The sequence below is a fragment of the Poecilia mexicana genome, unplaced genomic scaffold, assembly GCF_051168715.1.
Source record: "Poecilia mexicana isolate PSO_F unplaced genomic scaffold, ASM5116871v1 scaffold_20, whole genome shotgun sequence".
NCBI lineage: Eukaryota > Metazoa > Chordata > Actinopteri > Cyprinodontiformes > Poeciliidae > Poecilia > Poecilia mexicana.
This window is the reverse complement of record NW_028263389.1, coordinates 16,356,433-16,375,377: the sequence shown is the minus strand read 5'-3', so window position 1 is coordinate 16,375,377 and position 18,945 is coordinate 16,356,433. Positions and strand designations below refer to the sequence as shown.

Sequence of the window (18,945 nt, the reverse complement as noted above, 5' to 3'; positions counted from 1 at the left end):
CACACGTGTGTCTTTACCTCCGCGGCAGAGGCTCCGCCGAACCTCTGAGACCGAGATATATATATATATATATATATATATATATATATATATATATATATATATATATATATATATATATATATATATATATATATATATATATATATATATATAAAAAATAAAAATATGTGTGTGTGTGTCAGTGGTTCTTATATATATATATATATATAGGCTATATATATAGGCTATATATATAGGCTCCCATATATATATAGGCTCCCAGTTGCGAATTTTTAAAAAGAATTACATTTTTAATCGACCTGACCCAAAACTTTGTCATCACCATCTGACAAAAATAAATCTAAAATGATTTTTAAAATACCCCATTAGTGATATTTTTACTCAATTTACAGACAAATGCTTCTCAAGAAATAAAACAAATATTATTTAAAACAAAAAACAAGAAAAAGTCCATCTGATGGAGTTGACAGTGCATGACGGAGTTGACACAGAACTGAAGGTGGTGACAAACTAGTGAGTAAAATGAAAAACTTGGTACATGTGAAGTAATGCAATTCATGTAAAATACATTAAAATGAATTAGTTGCACAATTAAGTGAGATTTGACAACAATTTCACTGAAAGAGTCAGAAAAACTCTGACGGAGTTGACATCTGACGGAGTTGACGAAATGCCAAACTACCTCAATTTATATGATGTTATTCTGAAGGAGGCCATATTGTAGCTCGTCAGGTCCATGAAATCTTTACATTATACCAAAATTAAGCTGTTATTTCGCAAAATTTCATCAAAGTTTTTTAAATTGTCAGTTATGGAGTTGACACATCATGGTTGTGACAAACAACTTAGGAATAAAACAGAAGAAAAAACTAAAGAATAACTTAAGCTAACCGGAGCTAACTAGCCCTCCTAGCAAAGGAAGAGAAAAGACAACGTCATGGGGTCCTCAGAAGTTCTGGTGCCCCCCAATAATGCCTGATTTTTTTACATTATTTTCATTTCTGACTGTGTTGACAAAAACTAAGGACAAATTTCAACGGAGTTGGAAAATATCTAAAAATTATTTTTAATTCAATTTATCGATACTTTTATAATTATTTATATGACTACTTATACTTAATTGTCATAATATATAATTTTAGTATTTCTTTAATTGTTTTAAACTATAAGAATGTATTGAGTTCTGCTCCTGGACAAGGGCTTTTACAGGCATCATCCACCGACTACAATGTTTAAAATAAAAAAATATTCAGCAAAAGAAAGAAAAATATACATTGTTGTGCTCACATGACCCAGGTTAGTTTAGTTAGATATTTGAAAAATATATATTTTGTGTATATTTTATTCAAATTTCATGCTTTATCCATAGGACCCGTTTTGTCCCTATTCTCAAGAATCAATATATATATATATATATATATATATATATATATATATATATATATATATATATATACATACACACACACATATATATATATATAATATATATATATATATATAATATATACATATATATATTATATATATATAATATATATATATATATATAATATATATATACACACACACATTTTCATCGTTTTGCACTATTTTTATTTGGCGGCATCATGCTGTGGGGTAAATATAGAGATTCAGTGGTGGGCACAGCTAGCTAAAAAGTTAATTCTGCCAAAGCTGAAACAATAATTCAACAAGTAATACTAAAGTGCTATGTCAACATGGTATGTGGTGTAAGCTTATACTAAAGAGTTAAATAGTATTAGTGAAAACCAACTCTAAACCACTAATTCCACATGTACTAGCAAATGCTAATGGTAAAACACTAATACAACATAGTAGTGGAAGCCAACATTGCCATGCTAATTTGACACCATTAAAGCTAAAGCACTAATTCAAAGCACTATTTCCACATGTACTAGCAGATGCTAATGCTATGACACTAACACAGTATTAGTGGAAGCTAACATTACAAAGCTAATTTGACTATAACAGAGCTAAAGCACTAATTCAAGATGGTATTAGTGGCGCTAAAGCTAGTGGTGCGTTCACACCAAGCACTTTGTTACTCTTTATTTGAAGCAGGGATGACATGTTCATGAATAATAAATAAACCCAGGTAAATAGAAAATACTTTATTTGTCATCAATGTCTGATGGACAAGTTATCAGCAACAGTCTCATGGACTTGTATTGCAATAAAAACAAACCTACACACTTCATAACGACTTGATCACAGAATCTGAAGCTACACAGGCACACTGATCAGAAACAGACAGCACAAAACAAAAAAAGTGTTTGCATACATTAAAAGCAGAAAAAACTTCTGTAGTATTCTTTAAGCAAACAGCAGTGATGCATAATCCAGAGATGTTTGAAAAGTGCTGAACACTAACGTGCCATCCTAAACACACGTGTGGGCTACCCCCCCTCCCCCTACAGGCACTTCACTTTTTGTGACTTTTGACTCCAGAAAGGCACCATCTCAGTCAGGCTGAGGCACTCGGAGGGGAAAAGTAGTGTTTGACATAATGTAACAAAGTCAGTTTTAAAGTGTTTGACAGTCAAAGCTTTAACCGCACGATGAAAATGATTAAAACACACAGAGTTTAAAAAGCAGAGACGCATCGATTTTCTATTCAGTCTGTGTGGGAATCTGAAATGATTAGACCGTTTTAACACAGCAAAAGTTAAAATATGGAATGTTTTAGAGTGAAAGTGAAAAAAAAACAAAAAAAAACGCAGGATCAGATCGGAGATAACCAATCTGCTGCAGCTTGTTATTCTAACCGCAGATATTTGGCACTGGGACAAAAGGGTGACAACTTTACAGCATTTCCTCACCGAGTCACAACATATTATAACATTAGTGCCCTGCACATGTGCGTGGAGACAATTCGAGTGCATCTATACCGCCACTGTGTTTTTTTAAATAAAAAAAGTGAAGTCTCTATGATGACAAACATGATTTCATGGCATTAATGTAACAGAACAATTGCATTTTCTGGTGAAACATTAACAGTAATTCAAGATCTCCCTCTGCTGGTGATCTTGCATCATTGCAGGCACTGAAATTGATTTAAACCGCAGCATCAGAGTTAAAAACAAAACAAAATGATGAAAAAGCAGGCTGAAAAAAAAAATCCCTCAACTAAAGCCACACTACGAACACTAAGCAGCTAAAATAATTATACAGAATACAGTTCAGATTTGGTTTCTTATAAAAAGTGCTACAAGCTTCATGTTTAAAGTGATTGACCGTCTAAAATAAGACAGAATGAGGAGAAAAAACTGCTCAGTATCTCGTTTCCTTCATAAGGCGCTTAGTGGGTGTAAAAGGAAGAAAAAAACATGACTAGTACTAACAACATGTTAATTTTAAGGAATGTATCCTAGATATCTTCCACATATTCAATGTGAATCATAGCAACCTTTCAGGGCTAAAATGTTATCAGTTTTGCACATACGTCTACTGCTATATATTAATTTTTAGCTTGCAATCACTTCGTTTTATTTGGAATCTCTTGTCCCCTGAAATAAATGTTTAAATAAAAATAAAATGTCATGAAAAAAATAAAGAAATAAAGCTAAATCTCTTCATTTTGTTGTCGCTATCAAGCACAAAAAGGCGCCCAAGCAGAGATGTTGTTGACCAGATTCTTCCAGCGAGCTTTACTTTCAAGTTTCTGACCCTGAGGTCAGCGGTTCTGATGGGCTTCGGTGTCGAGTGGAGTAGGATTGAGTGGCGATGCGAGGCCTGGGAGCGGCGCTACACGGGCATGTGCATCTCAGAGTATTCGTCATGACAATCGCGCTCGTCAAAATGTGGTTCTGCATCATCACCGTCCAGCTAAAAAAATAATAAAGAGAAGAAAGATGGATGTATTAATTTTCCTATATGTTAAAGTTTGATGATTTTCTATGATTTACAACTTAAAAACAAAAATGTAAAATGAAAACAAATGTCCTGTAGTAGTATTGTAGAAATAAGCTGGTTAGTTTCATGTTACTTTTGCATAATATTTTAAACCTCGATTCTTATGCATCAGGATGTCTGTCTTATTTTTAAAGTTTTGATTGAGCTTTTATCATCAGGTGATTTCACAGAAAAACCAGAGGAAATGGCAACATACTGAGGCGCAGAACACAGTGTAGCCAGAAGGTGGCGACTGTCTTCCTCTTACGTCCTGTTTTTATATTATTTCTTGTGTAAATATTTTCTTTTTGCTTCTTTTAATAGAACTACAATAATAACTATGTTATTCCACTGTCAAAAAAGTACTTGAGTGTTTGAGTCCTTCTTGCATGTTTAAGAAATCCTTCAATCTTCATGGCAACCATTCAGCCTATGCAAAACATCAGGGTGGACCTAGCTCCGCCTTACAGGCGCAGCTCCTCCTCTGAGCTGCATTTTCAGACCTACATTGCAATCCTCCCCCACTCAGCTCCTTTAGACTAGCCAGCAGGAATTAGCATAAACTCTGGTAAAAATGTTAAAGGGTTAATAGAAGAGCCATGTTCTGATGACTTCCTGAAGGCAGAGTTTCAGAAAGAGCAACTTGAAATTGGACACTTTCAAGTTGTTGAATTACAAAGTGAAATTTCTTTTAAGTCATATTTGAAATGCATATAATTTGGTTAACAATTGAAGGCTACAGTTTCTCATAGTGGCATTTTTATGTTCTAAAATGCCACCACGTCTGGAAAACACAATTCTGCCCTTTTGACATTTTTACATGTGCTGCATTGAAGTAGTTCATATAATGAGCTCAGCAGATGCATGCCAGGTCCACCCAGGAGTGAAAGAATCAAGGCACCACTCCAGTCACATGATGCAAAACTCCAAAAAGCTGATTTTACATAATACTGCCTCTTTTTGTTAAAATCCTGTCTTTTTGGGAAGGTTATGTCCAGCAATTTTGCAGTGTTTATTGCAAAAGTAAAGCTCAACAAATGTAACTGCAATTTAAAAAAAAAAAAGTTGAATTTTTCACAATGTTTTTCATAAATTCAGCAATTTTAGGCTGCAACAATCAAATAAAAACTTGACTTACACATGCCATCTCTCTTTCGTTGAAGACGCGACGCAGCACGAACATCTTGACGGGGACAGTGAGGAGGAGGACAAAGGGGAAAGCCAGAGACGCCTGGGTGGACATGACGGCCCAGAGGACGGCCAAGCACACCATCTGGATGCAGGTGAAGAGATGCATGCGCCACGTACGAACCTGACGGACACAAATCAGTCCAGTTTACCACCGGGAAACGGACATTTCATATCAGTACATGTCAACTGATATGATGAAACACTTGTATCATAATACATTTTAATTATTTAATTACTGATTTGTTTTTTTTTGTTGTTGTTTTAAATATCTGAAATACTGCCAAACTGGTGGCATAATATTCTACTTTATTCACAATTTTCACTTTATTTTTTAGCAGTTATAGGAAAAGTGTTAGAATCTTAAACTCCCGCTGTTGCTAGGTAACCAAAGTTGGGGGCGGAACTTGAATCTGCTTCTTACCCAGCAGGTTGTTGCTAGGTAACCAAAGACTGAGTCAGTTTGTTCATTCCACCAACCTAGCTTAGCTGGCCATAAGAGGTTAAAGCCTTTTCTCTGCCTACATCGCCCAGAATGCTGTGCAGTTTTGGATCAGAGTTCAATGAATATTCCATCACCAAAGAGTTTCCCCCAGTGTATCATAAGTCTGTTGGGCCACCAGGCTTTATTTGGCCCCCCCCCAGCAGGCTAAGTATTGTTTGTTTATTTACTATTAATAACAGTGATAGCAAAGAAAAGTTAAAAGAATCTCTTTGGTGAAACTTCAGTAAATAAAGTGACAAGTCACAGATAAAGGATAAAAAAATGTTTGGACACTTTAAAATTGTTTGCCTCTTAGACTTTATAGTTAGTGTTCAGGTTTTTGTTAATAATGCCATCCAATGACATAAGTTCCATTTTATTTATTTAACTCATTTACATGGTGAGCCGCTGGATGCCTGCCCTGGCGTGTTTTCTGGGGGAAACGCTGCAACAGATCTATCATCTGTTGATATCGATCACGTGTTTTTAATCTGGACTCACCTTGCGTACGTAGGTGTGGTCAGGGTGATACTTTGGCGGCATGAGGAGCAGCATCATTCGCTCTGTCAGCTGGATGCCGTTGAGCGACATCACTCCCATGTAGAGGAAGATGCCAAACAACACGGCGAGGGGAATCTGACGCAGCAGGTCGCCGATCACAATGGACAGACCTGGACACAAACTCCACCAGTAAAAGAAGCTTTAATGGGAGCAAAAAGGTCCCAGTTTGACACTCACCAACCAAGACGGCGACCAGCAGCCCGGTGACCCTCTGCTCCTTCACCTCCTGGATGCGAGGCTTGTCTCCAGGGGCGACGGCTTTGCTCATGACCGTCAGGGCGTTGACGTGGGTCACGGAGCGAACAGTGGCGGCGGCCATCCACGGCAGGCCGAAGAGCGCCGAGGTGCCGCCGAGGACCACGATGAGCAGCAGGTCAAGGTGGAAACCAGAACCCTTCAGCAGCATCCGCTCTTTCTTACTGACGATGAGCCTGAAGGAGAGAAAACAAGGAGAGTTTATCTAGCAAATCAAGCCTGATGCGGAAACGCAAACCTGAAGCTGCAAAATAAACAAACCAGATGCTTACGACACATCTAATACAGCTGAGGAAGGAAGGGAGGATAAAAAGGCAAGCAAGGGAACAAGACAAAGCAAGGAAGGAGGAATTCAAAAAAGGATTAAAAGCAAAGAAGGCAAGGTTAAAAGGGAGGAAGCAAGGAAGGAAGGACAGAAGAAAGGAAAGCTAGTAGGAAAGAAGAAAAAGAGTGGAAACAAGGGAGCAAGAAAGGAATAAAAAGACAACTTGAAGGAAGGACAGAAGGAAAAAAGGAAAAACACAAGGGGGAAAGGAAGTAAGGGAAAAGGACAGAAAGAAGAAATCATTCTCCTTGATTTCATCTCCAGGCTCAGAGGAGAGCAGAGAGTCTTCAGGTTTCTCAGCTTCCCGTCTGTTTATTCGCTGATTGACCATCTAGGTTCAAATCAAAATGGCGCCTGCGGTTCTACTCACGTTGTGATCTGCGTCTCCATGAAGATCAGGATGAAAACCAGCAGCGCGGGAAGACAGCAGGCGAACATCATCCAGACGGGAAACTGTCCGTCCGAGCCCAGAGGATTGATGATCCAGCCTCGCTTGTTGGGACTCGTCACAGAGAAACCGCTGGGGACGCTCAGTTTCTGGACAGAGGACAGAGACGACACTCAGCAGCGTTTGGACAGGAGGGAAACCAAACCACTGAAACCAACCTGAGTATAAGTGTCTTCTATGCTGTAGTCCATCAGAACCATGATCAGGATCGCAATGGGGACCCCGAAGTCTCCAATAATCCTGCGACACTAGAAAATAAAACGCAAACTGGTTGGAAACGAAGAGGTGGAAACAACCAGTTACAGAATGTCGCTTCAGCAGGTTTCACTATGAACATTTAGCTAAATATTCAGTTCCTCCAGGAAGTTGTGATCGCAACTATTGATGCAAATTTTACAATCACTGACGTTTTCTGTATTTCCCATTTTTCTGTCATTAAAAATGACATGCTCATACAATCTTCAACAGAGAAGATTAACTCAAGTTAATAAAGCTCTAAAATCATCTCAGCTTTAGTTTAAATAGTTGAAGATAATGACCCCGTAATGGAGAGGTGCCCAAAGTGTGGAGTGAGGGCCATTTTCAACCCCTGCACAGCTTTTAACCAGCCCATTTAACAAAAAAACATTCCCAGTGATGCTGAATACTTTTCATTGCATAAATCAAACTCTCTCACCTTCCCGGGGAAAAAAGCGCTGTTCTTGAACTTCCGCAGGTAAAAGGCGATGAAGAACGTTCCGGCCATGAGAACCAGAGAAAGCAGTGCCGTGTTGGGCTCCCCGGTAACCGTGACGACGTGGGTGTCGTTGTGCTCCCTCATCGTTCTGTTTCCTAGTACGACTTCTTTTTCTTCTTCTACTGTGGTGCTGTTGACTGAGCAGCGTTTCAGCGGGTGCTCCTTGAATATCTGAACGCAAAAGTCTTTCATTAAACACCAACCTAAAATTACGGCATCGTTCTAAATCTGGACAATAATAATTATTAATAATAACAAACCTTCAGTCGATTAATCTTTCAAATTAAATCCATCACACCAGATTAAAGGAGCTCTCATTAGGAAAACACTCATTTTGACCCCATGTTTTGAACGGCGTCCAAAGATTAGTCACTTTGGCTTAACGTCTGTTACGCAAACGAAAACTTCTCTCTCTCATGCATACCTTGCCCAGCTTGACGAAGGTCTCGCAGATGAAGATGAGGGAGATGAGGAAGGAGAAGATTTCCTGGGTGAAGCGGGAGACGAAGCGCACCAGAAAGCTGCCTTCGAAGGCCACTGTGACGATCACGATGACGATGAGCCAGAACCCAATCCAGACGCGGCCCGTCAGGTACTCCATGTTGTTTGATTTGCAGAACTGTGGAGATGCAGAAGAGTGAGAAATGTGGACTAACCAGCGTTCATGTCGATGCAAGTCGTGGAAATTAAGTTATGGATCATTTAAGCTTGAAGTAAATAATTTTGTGTAGGAAACTGCAGCACAGTTGCTATAATTTAAGAGCAATTTAGAGCAAAAACAGCATAAATGACAGCATAGGAACTCTTTTCCACTTCTCCACTGCCTTTGACATTATTAAAACATCTTGCACCTCCTATTTTCTGTCACATTTGAACAGTATAATTTATTCTGCTCATTTGGGGTGTACCTCAGGGATGATTCCTTGTGCCTTTCAATTTTACATGTCGTTTTTATTAAAATTAAACTTAATCTAAAACTTACACTATAAAAGGCTTCCTCAAAGACCAGAATGGGCCCAGAAAAACCAACGACCAGCAGCGGCTGAGCTCCGAGTAAGCAGAACAGGATTCCCTGGACTGCCGTTGAGATGATCAGCTCAGAAACCCCGATCAGTCCTTCCGTCTTCTCGCCTTCAGATAAACACATACAGAGTTCGTCAGTAAAACTTTAACTACCAAAACATGAACAGAAAGAGGTCTGAAAATCCTTCTTCAAAAGACCCGAGTTTAGTGGGCAAACATTTTCCAACTCTGATGTAGCTTTATTCTACGCAATTTACCTCAAAAACAAAAGAAAATACATCTGTTTGGAAGAAAAGTGTAATGTAAATAGGTGGAAATAAATTTTACCCAAGGTCGAGTCTTTAAGAGTTATTTTGCAAGTTGCATTGTGATTTGACAATCTCTAATTTGCACATATTAAGAACAACAAGCGACAAAATGGAGCAGAACAATGTAAAGCTAAAGCTAAAAACATAAGATGCAGGAGTAAGCCTGAGTTTTTTAAACTGGTAGTTAACAAGACATGCGTTAGCTTGTGGAGAGGAGCAAACAAAAAGACTCAGTGAGTAGACCTATGAAGGCAAGTCAAACTGAACAGCTCAACTCAAACGATGGACAAAAACCAAAGCAGTAAAGTAACGTAAAGGGTGTAAAAGCTTTGGAAAGGATTTATTATGCTCTCATTTCCAACATTACAAAACCCTGACATTATGAAATGAGGAGACACATCCGTACCTAGTAAACCTCCAAATGTGATAGCTGGAGAGAGAGCAGCAAAGTAGATGAAGATGACCGCCGCCATGCACTGGCTGTTCAAGGCGTCGCTGAAGTCGCTGATGTATTTTGGGTATCGACGCTGAATGTCTCTTATAAGGCCTCCGAAGGGGCGGCCCGTGCGCTCCAAGGGGTCGTCTGACTGTTTTGAAGGTTTGAGGAGGGCCTCTGGGTGAGAAAAGACATTCAAGTTGTTATAAAGCAGTTTATCTCACTTTTTCAGGCTGATCAGGACCACTTGTATCATATTCATGACCTGTGTTGTTTAAGAAAAATCTACAATCAACTAAAACTTGGGCACCAGGTCCCTTTTTTTATTGTTTGTAATTTTTTTGTAGCATTAGTCCACCCTTGAATTTTTAAAATTTGTTTTATGTAACAAGTTACCTTAAAAATTGAATTTTGGGTTTTCATTACTTACCATAATAATAACCATCCAATCATCTAAAACAGAAATAATTACTAAAAATGAAACTCTCTGAATGAAATATGTGATTGATTTACTAATATAAATCAACATTGCAATGATATTCTCACTTGTTAAGAGTTCACAAAATGGTAACCATGGTGACTCAGGCAGCATATTAATGAAAGGTGTAAGTGTATACATAATGCAAAGTAAACAGTGATCATTTGACCAGTTTGCTGTTGGAACATAATGGTCCTTAACACGATAAAATAATGTTTTCCCTTGACAGAAGAGCTGACCTTTGTCCTCGAAGCTTTTCGGCTCTTTAGCCAGCAGCTTGACCTGCTCTTGTTCTTCCCTCTTACGGAGCATTTCTCTCTGGAAGCGAGCAACAGAGCGAAGCAGCTCGTCGTCTCCCATCTCCGATGGCGGCAGAACGATACTGCAGTCCAAGAAGCTGTTGATGGCATTCAGCAGGTCCTGCCTGTCGTCCGCCAGGTAAGCTGCCTCATGAAATTGCTGAGGACAAAAGAAAAATGCACAAAAATCAACTCAACATGTGTTATTTAGGACTTGTTTCACCAATGCACTCCTTGGGTTTGCAGCACGCCCGACCAAGGCCGCCATCTTGTGGCGTATTTGAGCGAGTTTCACAGTTTCTATTTAGTTGGATTTTATATTCAGGTAAGTTTCACAACTGAATATAAGGGTCACACAATAACACCAGAATAAAGTGTAATTGTTTGAAAACTTTTGTGACGATAATATTGAATAAAAAGTTAATCTTTTAACACATCAGCATCAAATCATTAGCAGGACTATTTCAAAGAAAGATCAACACAACTTGAGCTTATTACATCAGATCCTGATAATGAAGCTTTTTTCCCCCCTCATTAAAACTCTTAATTTAAGATGTTTCTGGTGAAACTGCATAATTTTTCTGCTAATATGACGACTACTTTCTGGTAATTAAACAAAAATTCTCGTAGCCTGGTTTTAATTCTCCATCACGCAACTCAGAGAAGGGATGACTAAAACTAAAACAAATGGCACCTTTTGAAAATATTTCCTGTAATTTCTTTAGAAAGAAAACAAGCAAAATCAACTAAACTGAGATCTGGCATGAGAAGCCCAGCCCCAGACAACAGCATCCATTTATTTTTCTGCTCACCTTGTCAGACATGAGGGTGGAGATTGAGCGTCCAATCTGATGGTAGTCCATGCTGGTGGTTGGAGGTCCAAGCAGAACGAAGAGGAATCTGACGGGAACAGGAACTTCCAGAACGGACTCCAGCTCCACCGCCTCCTGGAGCCTCACAAACGCCATGGTGGGCTGCTCCAGGAAGTCGACGCAACCTGGAAAAACACAACAAAAGGCAAAGGAGTATTAAAGCAGATGTTTGTTTTTTTTGCTTCCATTTGGGTCTCAACTCCTTCTAAAAACAAGAACTTTAAAAAAAAAAAAAAAAAAAAAGGAAACTGACATTTTCTGGCAGTAAGTTAATGTTTTGCCATCTAGAAAGTGAGCCGTTTCAAAAACCTCCAGAATATAATGCTACAAATCAGCAGGCACTGCGGTGTTACCTAGCAACCCCCAGCCCATTACTTAGCAACACAAGCAGAGTTCCAGCACGTTTGGTCAGCTGGTTTTACTGCTGTGCGCGCTGTACAATGGCTGCTGGAAAAGACAAGAGTTTTGTCGTTGACTAATCTAACTGCTTTTCAAAGTTGTAAGGTTGTATTATTGTGGATCTATTCGTAGTAACTTTCATGTGACTACTAACGTTATGTTGGGGGTTTTGGCCAGCAGCAGTTTATCTGGATTTAAAGTGACAGGAGGCCCTGATAAAGCGCAATTTGAAAGGAGCTCAAAATATCAGAACTGAAATCTCATTATCCAAGAATGATTTTGTCAAAAATATGTGTTATTTTTGGACATAGACCTAACCTAACCTGTTTAAAGTAGAACCAGAACATAAAAAAAGGTAATATTTGGTTTTGGATATGAACAACTTACCCACAAGAACCACGGTGGCCTCAGCGTTTTCCGGAATCTTTTCCAGCAACTTCAGCTCGTGTTTGGACTTGGATCGATGCATGCCCGGCCCGAGACTCGGCTCCTTCTGCTGAAAACGCAACAACACGGACGATGAAGTGTGAGCGAGAGCCTCTACCAGCCGGGGGGAACCCAGACGTACCTGTGGCTCGTTCCTGTCGATTTCGATGCGAGCGTCATTGTCCACCTCGGACTTGACGGTTCCCATGAGCGGGTCGGTCACAGACGGCTCCAGCTGATGGTTGTGGTTGGCGGCGTGGTGGTGCGGTAAAAGGCTGCCAAGGCTGGCTGCTGAGATGTTTCTGGGGAAATGGCTAACGTGCTCCTTTTCATCGCTCGGGTGACTTTGGGGGGCAGCAAAAGGGAGAGAGAGGTTGAGCAAGAGGAAGAGGGGCAAAGACCAAGCATGAAGCCATCTACTAGCAGGAAGCAGCAGAGAGGGAAAAAAACTTTAAGGACAGAAGAAACAGCAGATTTAACATAAAAGTATTAATAAATTTGCATCTTTAGGGCCTTTTGCAGCAACTGGAATAGTTTTGTGGCTCCCACTTAGGCAATAAGCTCAACAATTTTCATTTGCATGATTTATCGTTTTTCTCTTTCTACCAAAAGCTGGAGTCTTCAGTTTGGTGCTTTAGTCTCAACTATCCCTTTTTTGAAGGACAGTTTTGTTGACAGAGACTCTATAACTAATTTTATTTGTTGTTTCTGTCATTTTGTTTATTTATTTTGGATATTTAAAATGTCTTCCTGTTCTTGCGTCATTATTACCAAAACAGTGTCATTACAAATTATCGTTTATTGCAATAACTTCTGGGGTAATTTATCGTCCAACAAAATTTGTTATTGTGGCAGATCTACTCCCACTCCAGCTGTAAAGAAAAGAGCTTAAGAGGATGTAGAAGTCTGGTTTTAAGAGGAATGATCAAAGAGGTGCCCCCACTGAATAAATGAACAGGAAGTAAAGACTGCTTCTTCCTAAAATTGAGAATTTGCTGTGACAGTTAAATTTAGTTAGTAATATCTGATACTACTGATTAGTTTATGACTTTTAAAGGGGAGCAAAGTGAGTATTGTCAACAATCTGTGATAAAATCCAAGGTTTACTTCATCTTTCTACCTGTGTTTAAGCAGCAGAGCTCGCAGGACGTTGGATCTGTCCTCCGCTTTGATCTGGTCGGAAATTATCATCTGCTCCACCACCTGGTGGGCGATACCCGGCAGAGTCTTCTGGTCCAAATCCAGCAGCACCGCACCTGTAAACACAGACAGAACGCGTTTCACTCCTGCCAGGTAAGCAGCATCCGTTACAGGAAAATTAAAGCACTTTCAAGGTGATGTTTTCAAACTTTTCCAGCACCACAGTTTGGAGATGATTTTTTCCCCCCTTTATACGCCTGAAGTTACAGAAAAATTTCTTTTGGAAAAAGATTCTCAAAATTTTCTGGCATTTAGCAAAAATTATTTTGGTAATTCTAACCAATCTAAAACAAGAATAGTTTAGTCTGATTTAAATTCAGATAGTGAGAAAAAAAAGTGTTTAATATTTAGAGTTGAAACAAGATTTTCCAAATTTAGACTTTTAATCAAACATTAGATTACACTTTATTACAAATTAATAAATATCAATATACATTTTTAAGTTTTCAAACTTTTCCAGCACCACTTTGGTGATAAACTACAGAAGACAGTTTCAATTCACAATTGCATAATATAATCTGTTTTATGATAGTACTGTACATCAGGGAAAGGTGAACTACAATATAACATGTTCTGAAATGTCTCCCTATAAACCTGAATGGTCTGAAAAGGCCAAAAACAAATAAATAAATATTCTCACCAAGTTTTCTGGCATTTAGCAAATATAAATTATTTTGGTAATTTTAACTGATCTGAAACGAGAGAAGTTGGATCTGATTTGGATTCAGACAGTGAGGCAAAATGTTTGACCTAATAAGAAAAAAAATGGTCTCATTTAACTTCAAAAAGACACAGATAATGAGAAGAAATTTGTCTTCATCTGTAAATAATGATTCCCAAATTAAGGCTTTTCAAATGTTAGATTTATTACAAAACTGCACAGTTTGATTTCTGTATAAAGTCCTTGAAAGTGTTGGGTACTAAAGCACTTTCCAAACATTGAAAACAACTGAGTGAAATTAAAATATTTCCAAGGAATTGGGTGAAGTTTGTCGTGGTTTTACCGTGGGAGATGGTCCGCCTGAGCTCCAGCAGACTGCGGAAAGACAGCGACGCCACATGCGGTTTCCCCCAACGGTCCGTTTCCTCCTCCACGTCCTCCTCAAACTTGATCCAGCGAGCCGTCTCCTTCCACTGCATCTCCTGGTTCTTGTCCATCGTCAGCTCGTTCAGCTCCACAAACACCTGCATATGCCAACTCATGTTAAACAGCCAGGCAGACATTCACACTCGGCATGGTTGCCATAGATTTGATTGGGCTTGTGATTATTTGAACTTTTATTTTGGGGATTTCCGGGTCAGAATTACAAACGCAGCTCCAAATGTATACATGTTTATTTAGCAGGTTGCAGAGACTTTTCACTTGTTTTGTAGCCATCAACAAGGTCTTGGCAAACTGAAAATTTGAGATTTATCGCGATTAATTGATTATTGAAAAACTGATTAGTCATCAACTGGAGCATAGATTCTAAAAATGTCCATTTACTGAAACACTGACATACTCAAAGCAGTAATTAAGTTAAAACTGTACAAAAAATACATACATTTAGCATTTAAGATGATAAAAAACTAGAACTTCTCAAGTGGCAGTTTTAGCTTTACCTGGTTTAAATTTGGTTAAAAAGTCTTTTAAGCACCTTTTGGTATTCGGTTATTAATCTAGAAAAAGGGAATAGATCAGTTCTACAATGTCAACCAGAAACGATTGAGCTTTTCACAAATTGATGTTGGAAATGTTTTCTTTTTAGCTGCAGATGCATCCTTTGTTACAAATAATCAAGCATACTCTAAAGAAATGCTAAGCCATTTTATTTTAGGCAATAAAAATTTATTTTCTGTTTATTTGCATCTTTTAGTGTATTTCTAATTTTGCAATCGAGTGAAAAATCTCCAGAATGAACCAATTTTTATACGATTAATCATCAGATTAATTATTATAATGATAAGTTAGTTGACGCTCTAATTTAAATCCAGTTTTTATATTAAAGTTGAAGCAGTTTTAGTTTAAGATTAAACCCAGATTAAATTCAAACCGGCACAGCAATTGTTATTTTTCAGAATCATGTAACTTCTGCATCGCTGCAACACAAGAAAAGTTCAAATAAACCAATAAAAGCCTTTGATTAATTAAACAAATGATCAAACAAAACCAAACGTGCCAAACGTTCAGTCAAGAGAAAATGATCCATACTTGATTTGGAGGTTAACGAGCTTTTGCTCAAGAAACCAACCAGCAGAGAGGATGCTTAGAAGGGAACCAAGCAAGCAGCTGATCCAGTTACTCCTATTTTTTAACTTTATACTCAACATGAGTTAAACAGTAAAACTCAAAGACCGGAAATTGTGATTTTAGCCATTTCTGTAATGTTCTGAAATGAATATAATGACTTGAACTGTTTCATTAGGCGCTCTCAGTTTTGGAAACGCTGAATATTTTTCCCCACCTTTGCATTCTTCGAGTTTACTTAGTTTAGCGTTGTCAGTTCGCCAAAAGCCGCCATCTTGCTTTACAGCTTCAATTTATTTGGACTTTGAATTCAGGTATACTCTCAGACAAAGCATTTGGGCCAGGCAATGATTTTTTTAAAAATCATGATAATAAAATCATAATATATCCAGAATAAAGTTGTAATTTCTGTAAAAGCAATAAAGACGTGATTTTATAAGAACTTCAACAGAAAAAATAAAATGAGGAATTTTGAGGATTTTGTGAATTTATACATTAGTACAAGTTTAACAGATGATGCTTAAGAAAAACACTTAATTTTTTTAACTCATCAAATTATCAGTAGCAGGACTTTGAAATAGACTTTATTTCCATAATATTTTCAAAGAATCACACAAACTGAGCTATAAAAAAACTTTTTTCTGATTGAAAATTAGATTTCTTGTCATTTTTAAAAAAACATTTCCTGATAATATTGTGTATTTATCCTGTAAATATGATTATATTCCCGTAAATAAACAGCCTGACCCTAATACTGATTGAAATAACAGCCACTTTTTGAAAACATTGCCATTTCTAATATCTTTTTTAGAACAGAAAAAATATCTAAAACAATTTTATTTTTAAGTCAAATCGCCCAACCCTAGTGGAAGCTGATATTTTAAAAACAACACTCCAACATGTAAGGAAAACCCGTAAAAAGTCAAGTTTCCGCTCTTTCTTCGTTGGTTGTTAGGAGGTTAAATGAACACCATGCTGGTCAGTATCAGCCCAGAATAATCCCCCACCAGAAAAAAAAATAAAACTAGCTCCTCTGCAGCCGCTGCATGCCTGTCAAACCACGCTCACACAGGTCAACGCTAACTCTGGCCGGTCACCCAGCCTCACCTTCTGGTACCGGGCCATTTGACCGGGGTCCATGTTCAGCAGGATGCCGTCGGGCCGCGAGGCAGAGCGGTACAGAACCACCGGTACGGGCTGCAGGAGAGGACTCAAACAGTGAGCCGACCCAGCAGAGCCACGCTTTTAAAGACGCCTAAATCTCATCACACACACCTGACAGGAGCATGTACGAGAATGCGTGTCCGTATTAATAAAACAGATTCCCTCGTGTTTTTTTTTTTGTTTTTTTCCTCCCAGTGTCTGGTTACTCTGAGCTTCTCTCCCGTCTCGGCGCGTGAAAGGAAAGAACTCATTCATTCATTTTTAATCATCTCCCTGTCGCGTCTACAAAAGAGCCCGAGCAGAACTAAACCCGAGATGGAGAGACGGGGGGGAAAACGGTCGCCACAATTTGTTAGCCATTTCAAACCGATTTGAACATTAAAACATGTATTAGAGCTAGATTTTTCATATTCAGGAGTAAATGTTAACTTTCCTTCCACTTTCCAGATAACTTTTTAGATGCTTTTCAAACTGTTTCACATACAGTACTTATCCAGGAAGTGAGTTAGCAAGAATAGAAAACAAATTCAGATTGTTTTCAGAGAAATGACTGAAGAAAAAGAAGAAATTAGCCATCAACACAGTAAATAAAACATGAGTTTTTTAAGGTACTGATCAGAAAATGATTCACTTTAGATTTTTCCTTCATTATTATTGGATTTATTATTGGATCATGACATGATCATTATCAACAGATTGGCTTTAGCTGCTTACGCTAGTGGGATCAACTCACTCACTCTGACTAAGTTGCTAGGTAACCAAAGACTGGTTACCTAGCAACAACTTGTGGAGTATCTGACGCAGCAGCCGTCTAAGGTTTTGCCTCTGTGCCTTATAACTGCTTAAAAATAAACAAAGTGGAGTGAAAACTAGATAAAAGAAATATCATGCCAACAGTTTGGCAGAATTTCAGATATTTACAATAAAACACTAATGAATAATCTATAGACTATGAAACACTTCTATATCAATATGTTCCTTCATCCAGCCCCATTATCGGGTAATGTACAATCCTACTCCATCTTTATTAAATCAAAAAACAAATCTCCCAAAAGATATTTGTTGGTTTTACTCAAATATGTTTGTAGCGAATTTAGAAAAATTACACAAAAAATAAAATCCTGCCCCAACAACCCTGGGCAGGATTTAACAAAAACAACATATCTAAACAAATGTTAGTTTCAATGTAGCAATTTAGAAGCAAATAAGACCAAAAATGTTTTTAAAAAGTTCCTAATGTTTATTAAAAGTGATGGATGTTACGGTATTTGGGAATGTTGAGGCTGAAAATGAGGAAAATCTTCCTCCAGCTTTGGGAAAACGTCTCCGGCTCCATTAAAGGACCAGAACGCTCCAGTGGAAAGTCTCACCTCGTGTGGGGTGCGGTCTTGCTTTTTGCTGCGAGTCGTCGGCTCTTTGTGGTCTTTGCCGATGTGCACCATCTGCCCCTTGGTGCTCTTCCTGACCAGGTGTCTGCGCACGCCGGGAACATCCTCAAATCGATGACCTGGGGAAACAAAATGACAAAACTTTGATTGGAGTCTAAAAAAACGTGATTGTTTTTACGATATTTTCACTAAAAAGCAGAATACATGATTCCCTGAGCATCCTCGCTGGTTGCTGCAGCCTTGCTTGCACCTTTAAACCAAATCTCTGCCCACCTGGTCAAAGGCCTCCTGGCCTTTTTGTTTCTACAGCAGGGAGTAGAGTTACCCATGCTGGCAGCACACCAGGCATTGAAAAGCAGAGAAAGGACAGTTGCACTGGGTAACTCGGACAAAAACAGCAAACGGAAACCTTTCTGAACTCAAAGATCAGTGGCCAATTCGTTCCAATTGTAGAAATCAATGAAAGAAAATATGGTTGCATTAACAGCAAACGAGCATTACAAGAAAATGGTTATTAACAGACAAATTAACTGGAGATAATATTTAATATGTGTAAGAAAATGGGAGGAAAGAAAAGCCTCTGTCAGACTCAAAAGATTCAATTTGAATTTTAGAAACCAAACTTGATGATAAACTCTGTTATTATTATGGAAGAGGGACTGGGGCACAAAAAGTAACAATTAAAAATCTGACTTTTTTTTTCAGAATTCTTACTCCAATGTCCTGAGATCAAGTCGGAAATATGAGAGAAAAAAAAGGTCAAAATTCTGAGGAAAGAAAATTCTCAGAATCCTTTAAAAAATAAAATAA

The 18,945-nt window shown here is 38.3% G+C and overlaps 1 protein-coding gene across 4 annotated transcripts in view; it reads right to left on the bottom strand.

The window, feature by feature from the left end:
- Positions 1-2,123: 2,123 nt before the first annotated feature.
- The window catches only part of slc4a2b (solute carrier family 4 member 2b), a 49,176-nt gene continuing 32,354 nt past the window's right edge, over positions 2,124-18,945 (bottom strand). For 2 of the 4 annotated variants that reach the window (XM_015007212.2, XM_015007213.2), the window contains 17 exons: positions 18,118-18,254; positions 14,361-14,541; positions 13,277-13,412; positions 12,299-12,500; positions 12,118-12,226; positions 11,272-11,456; positions 10,400-10,619; positions 9,653-9,859; positions 8,898-9,046; positions 8,340-8,534; positions 7,856-8,086; positions 7,338-7,427; positions 7,102-7,268; positions 6,329-6,582; positions 6,092-6,261; positions 5,057-5,230; positions 2,124-3,852 (listed from right to left, as the gene is read on the bottom strand). In XM_015007212.2, the coding sequence (XP_014862698.2) occupies positions 3,772-3,852; positions 5,057-5,230; positions 6,092-6,261; positions 6,329-6,582; positions 7,102-7,268; positions 7,338-7,427; positions 7,856-8,086; positions 8,340-8,534; positions 8,898-9,046; positions 9,653-9,859; positions 10,400-10,619; positions 11,272-11,456; positions 12,118-12,226; positions 12,299-12,500; positions 13,277-13,412; positions 14,361-14,541; positions 18,118-18,254 (2,888 nt within the window). In that variant the 3' untranslated portion in view covers positions 2,124-3,771. Of the gene's footprint in view, positions 3,853-5,056; positions 5,231-6,091; positions 6,262-6,328; positions 6,583-7,101; positions 7,269-7,337; positions 7,428-7,855; positions 8,087-8,339; positions 8,535-8,897; positions 9,047-9,652; positions 9,860-10,399; positions 10,620-11,271; positions 11,457-12,117; positions 12,227-12,298; positions 12,501-13,276; positions 13,413-14,360; positions 14,542-16,690; positions 16,781-18,117; positions 18,255-18,945 lie in introns of all 4 variants that reach the window. The other 2 variants (XM_088001484.1, XM_015007214.2) reach the window with 2 other exon arrangements.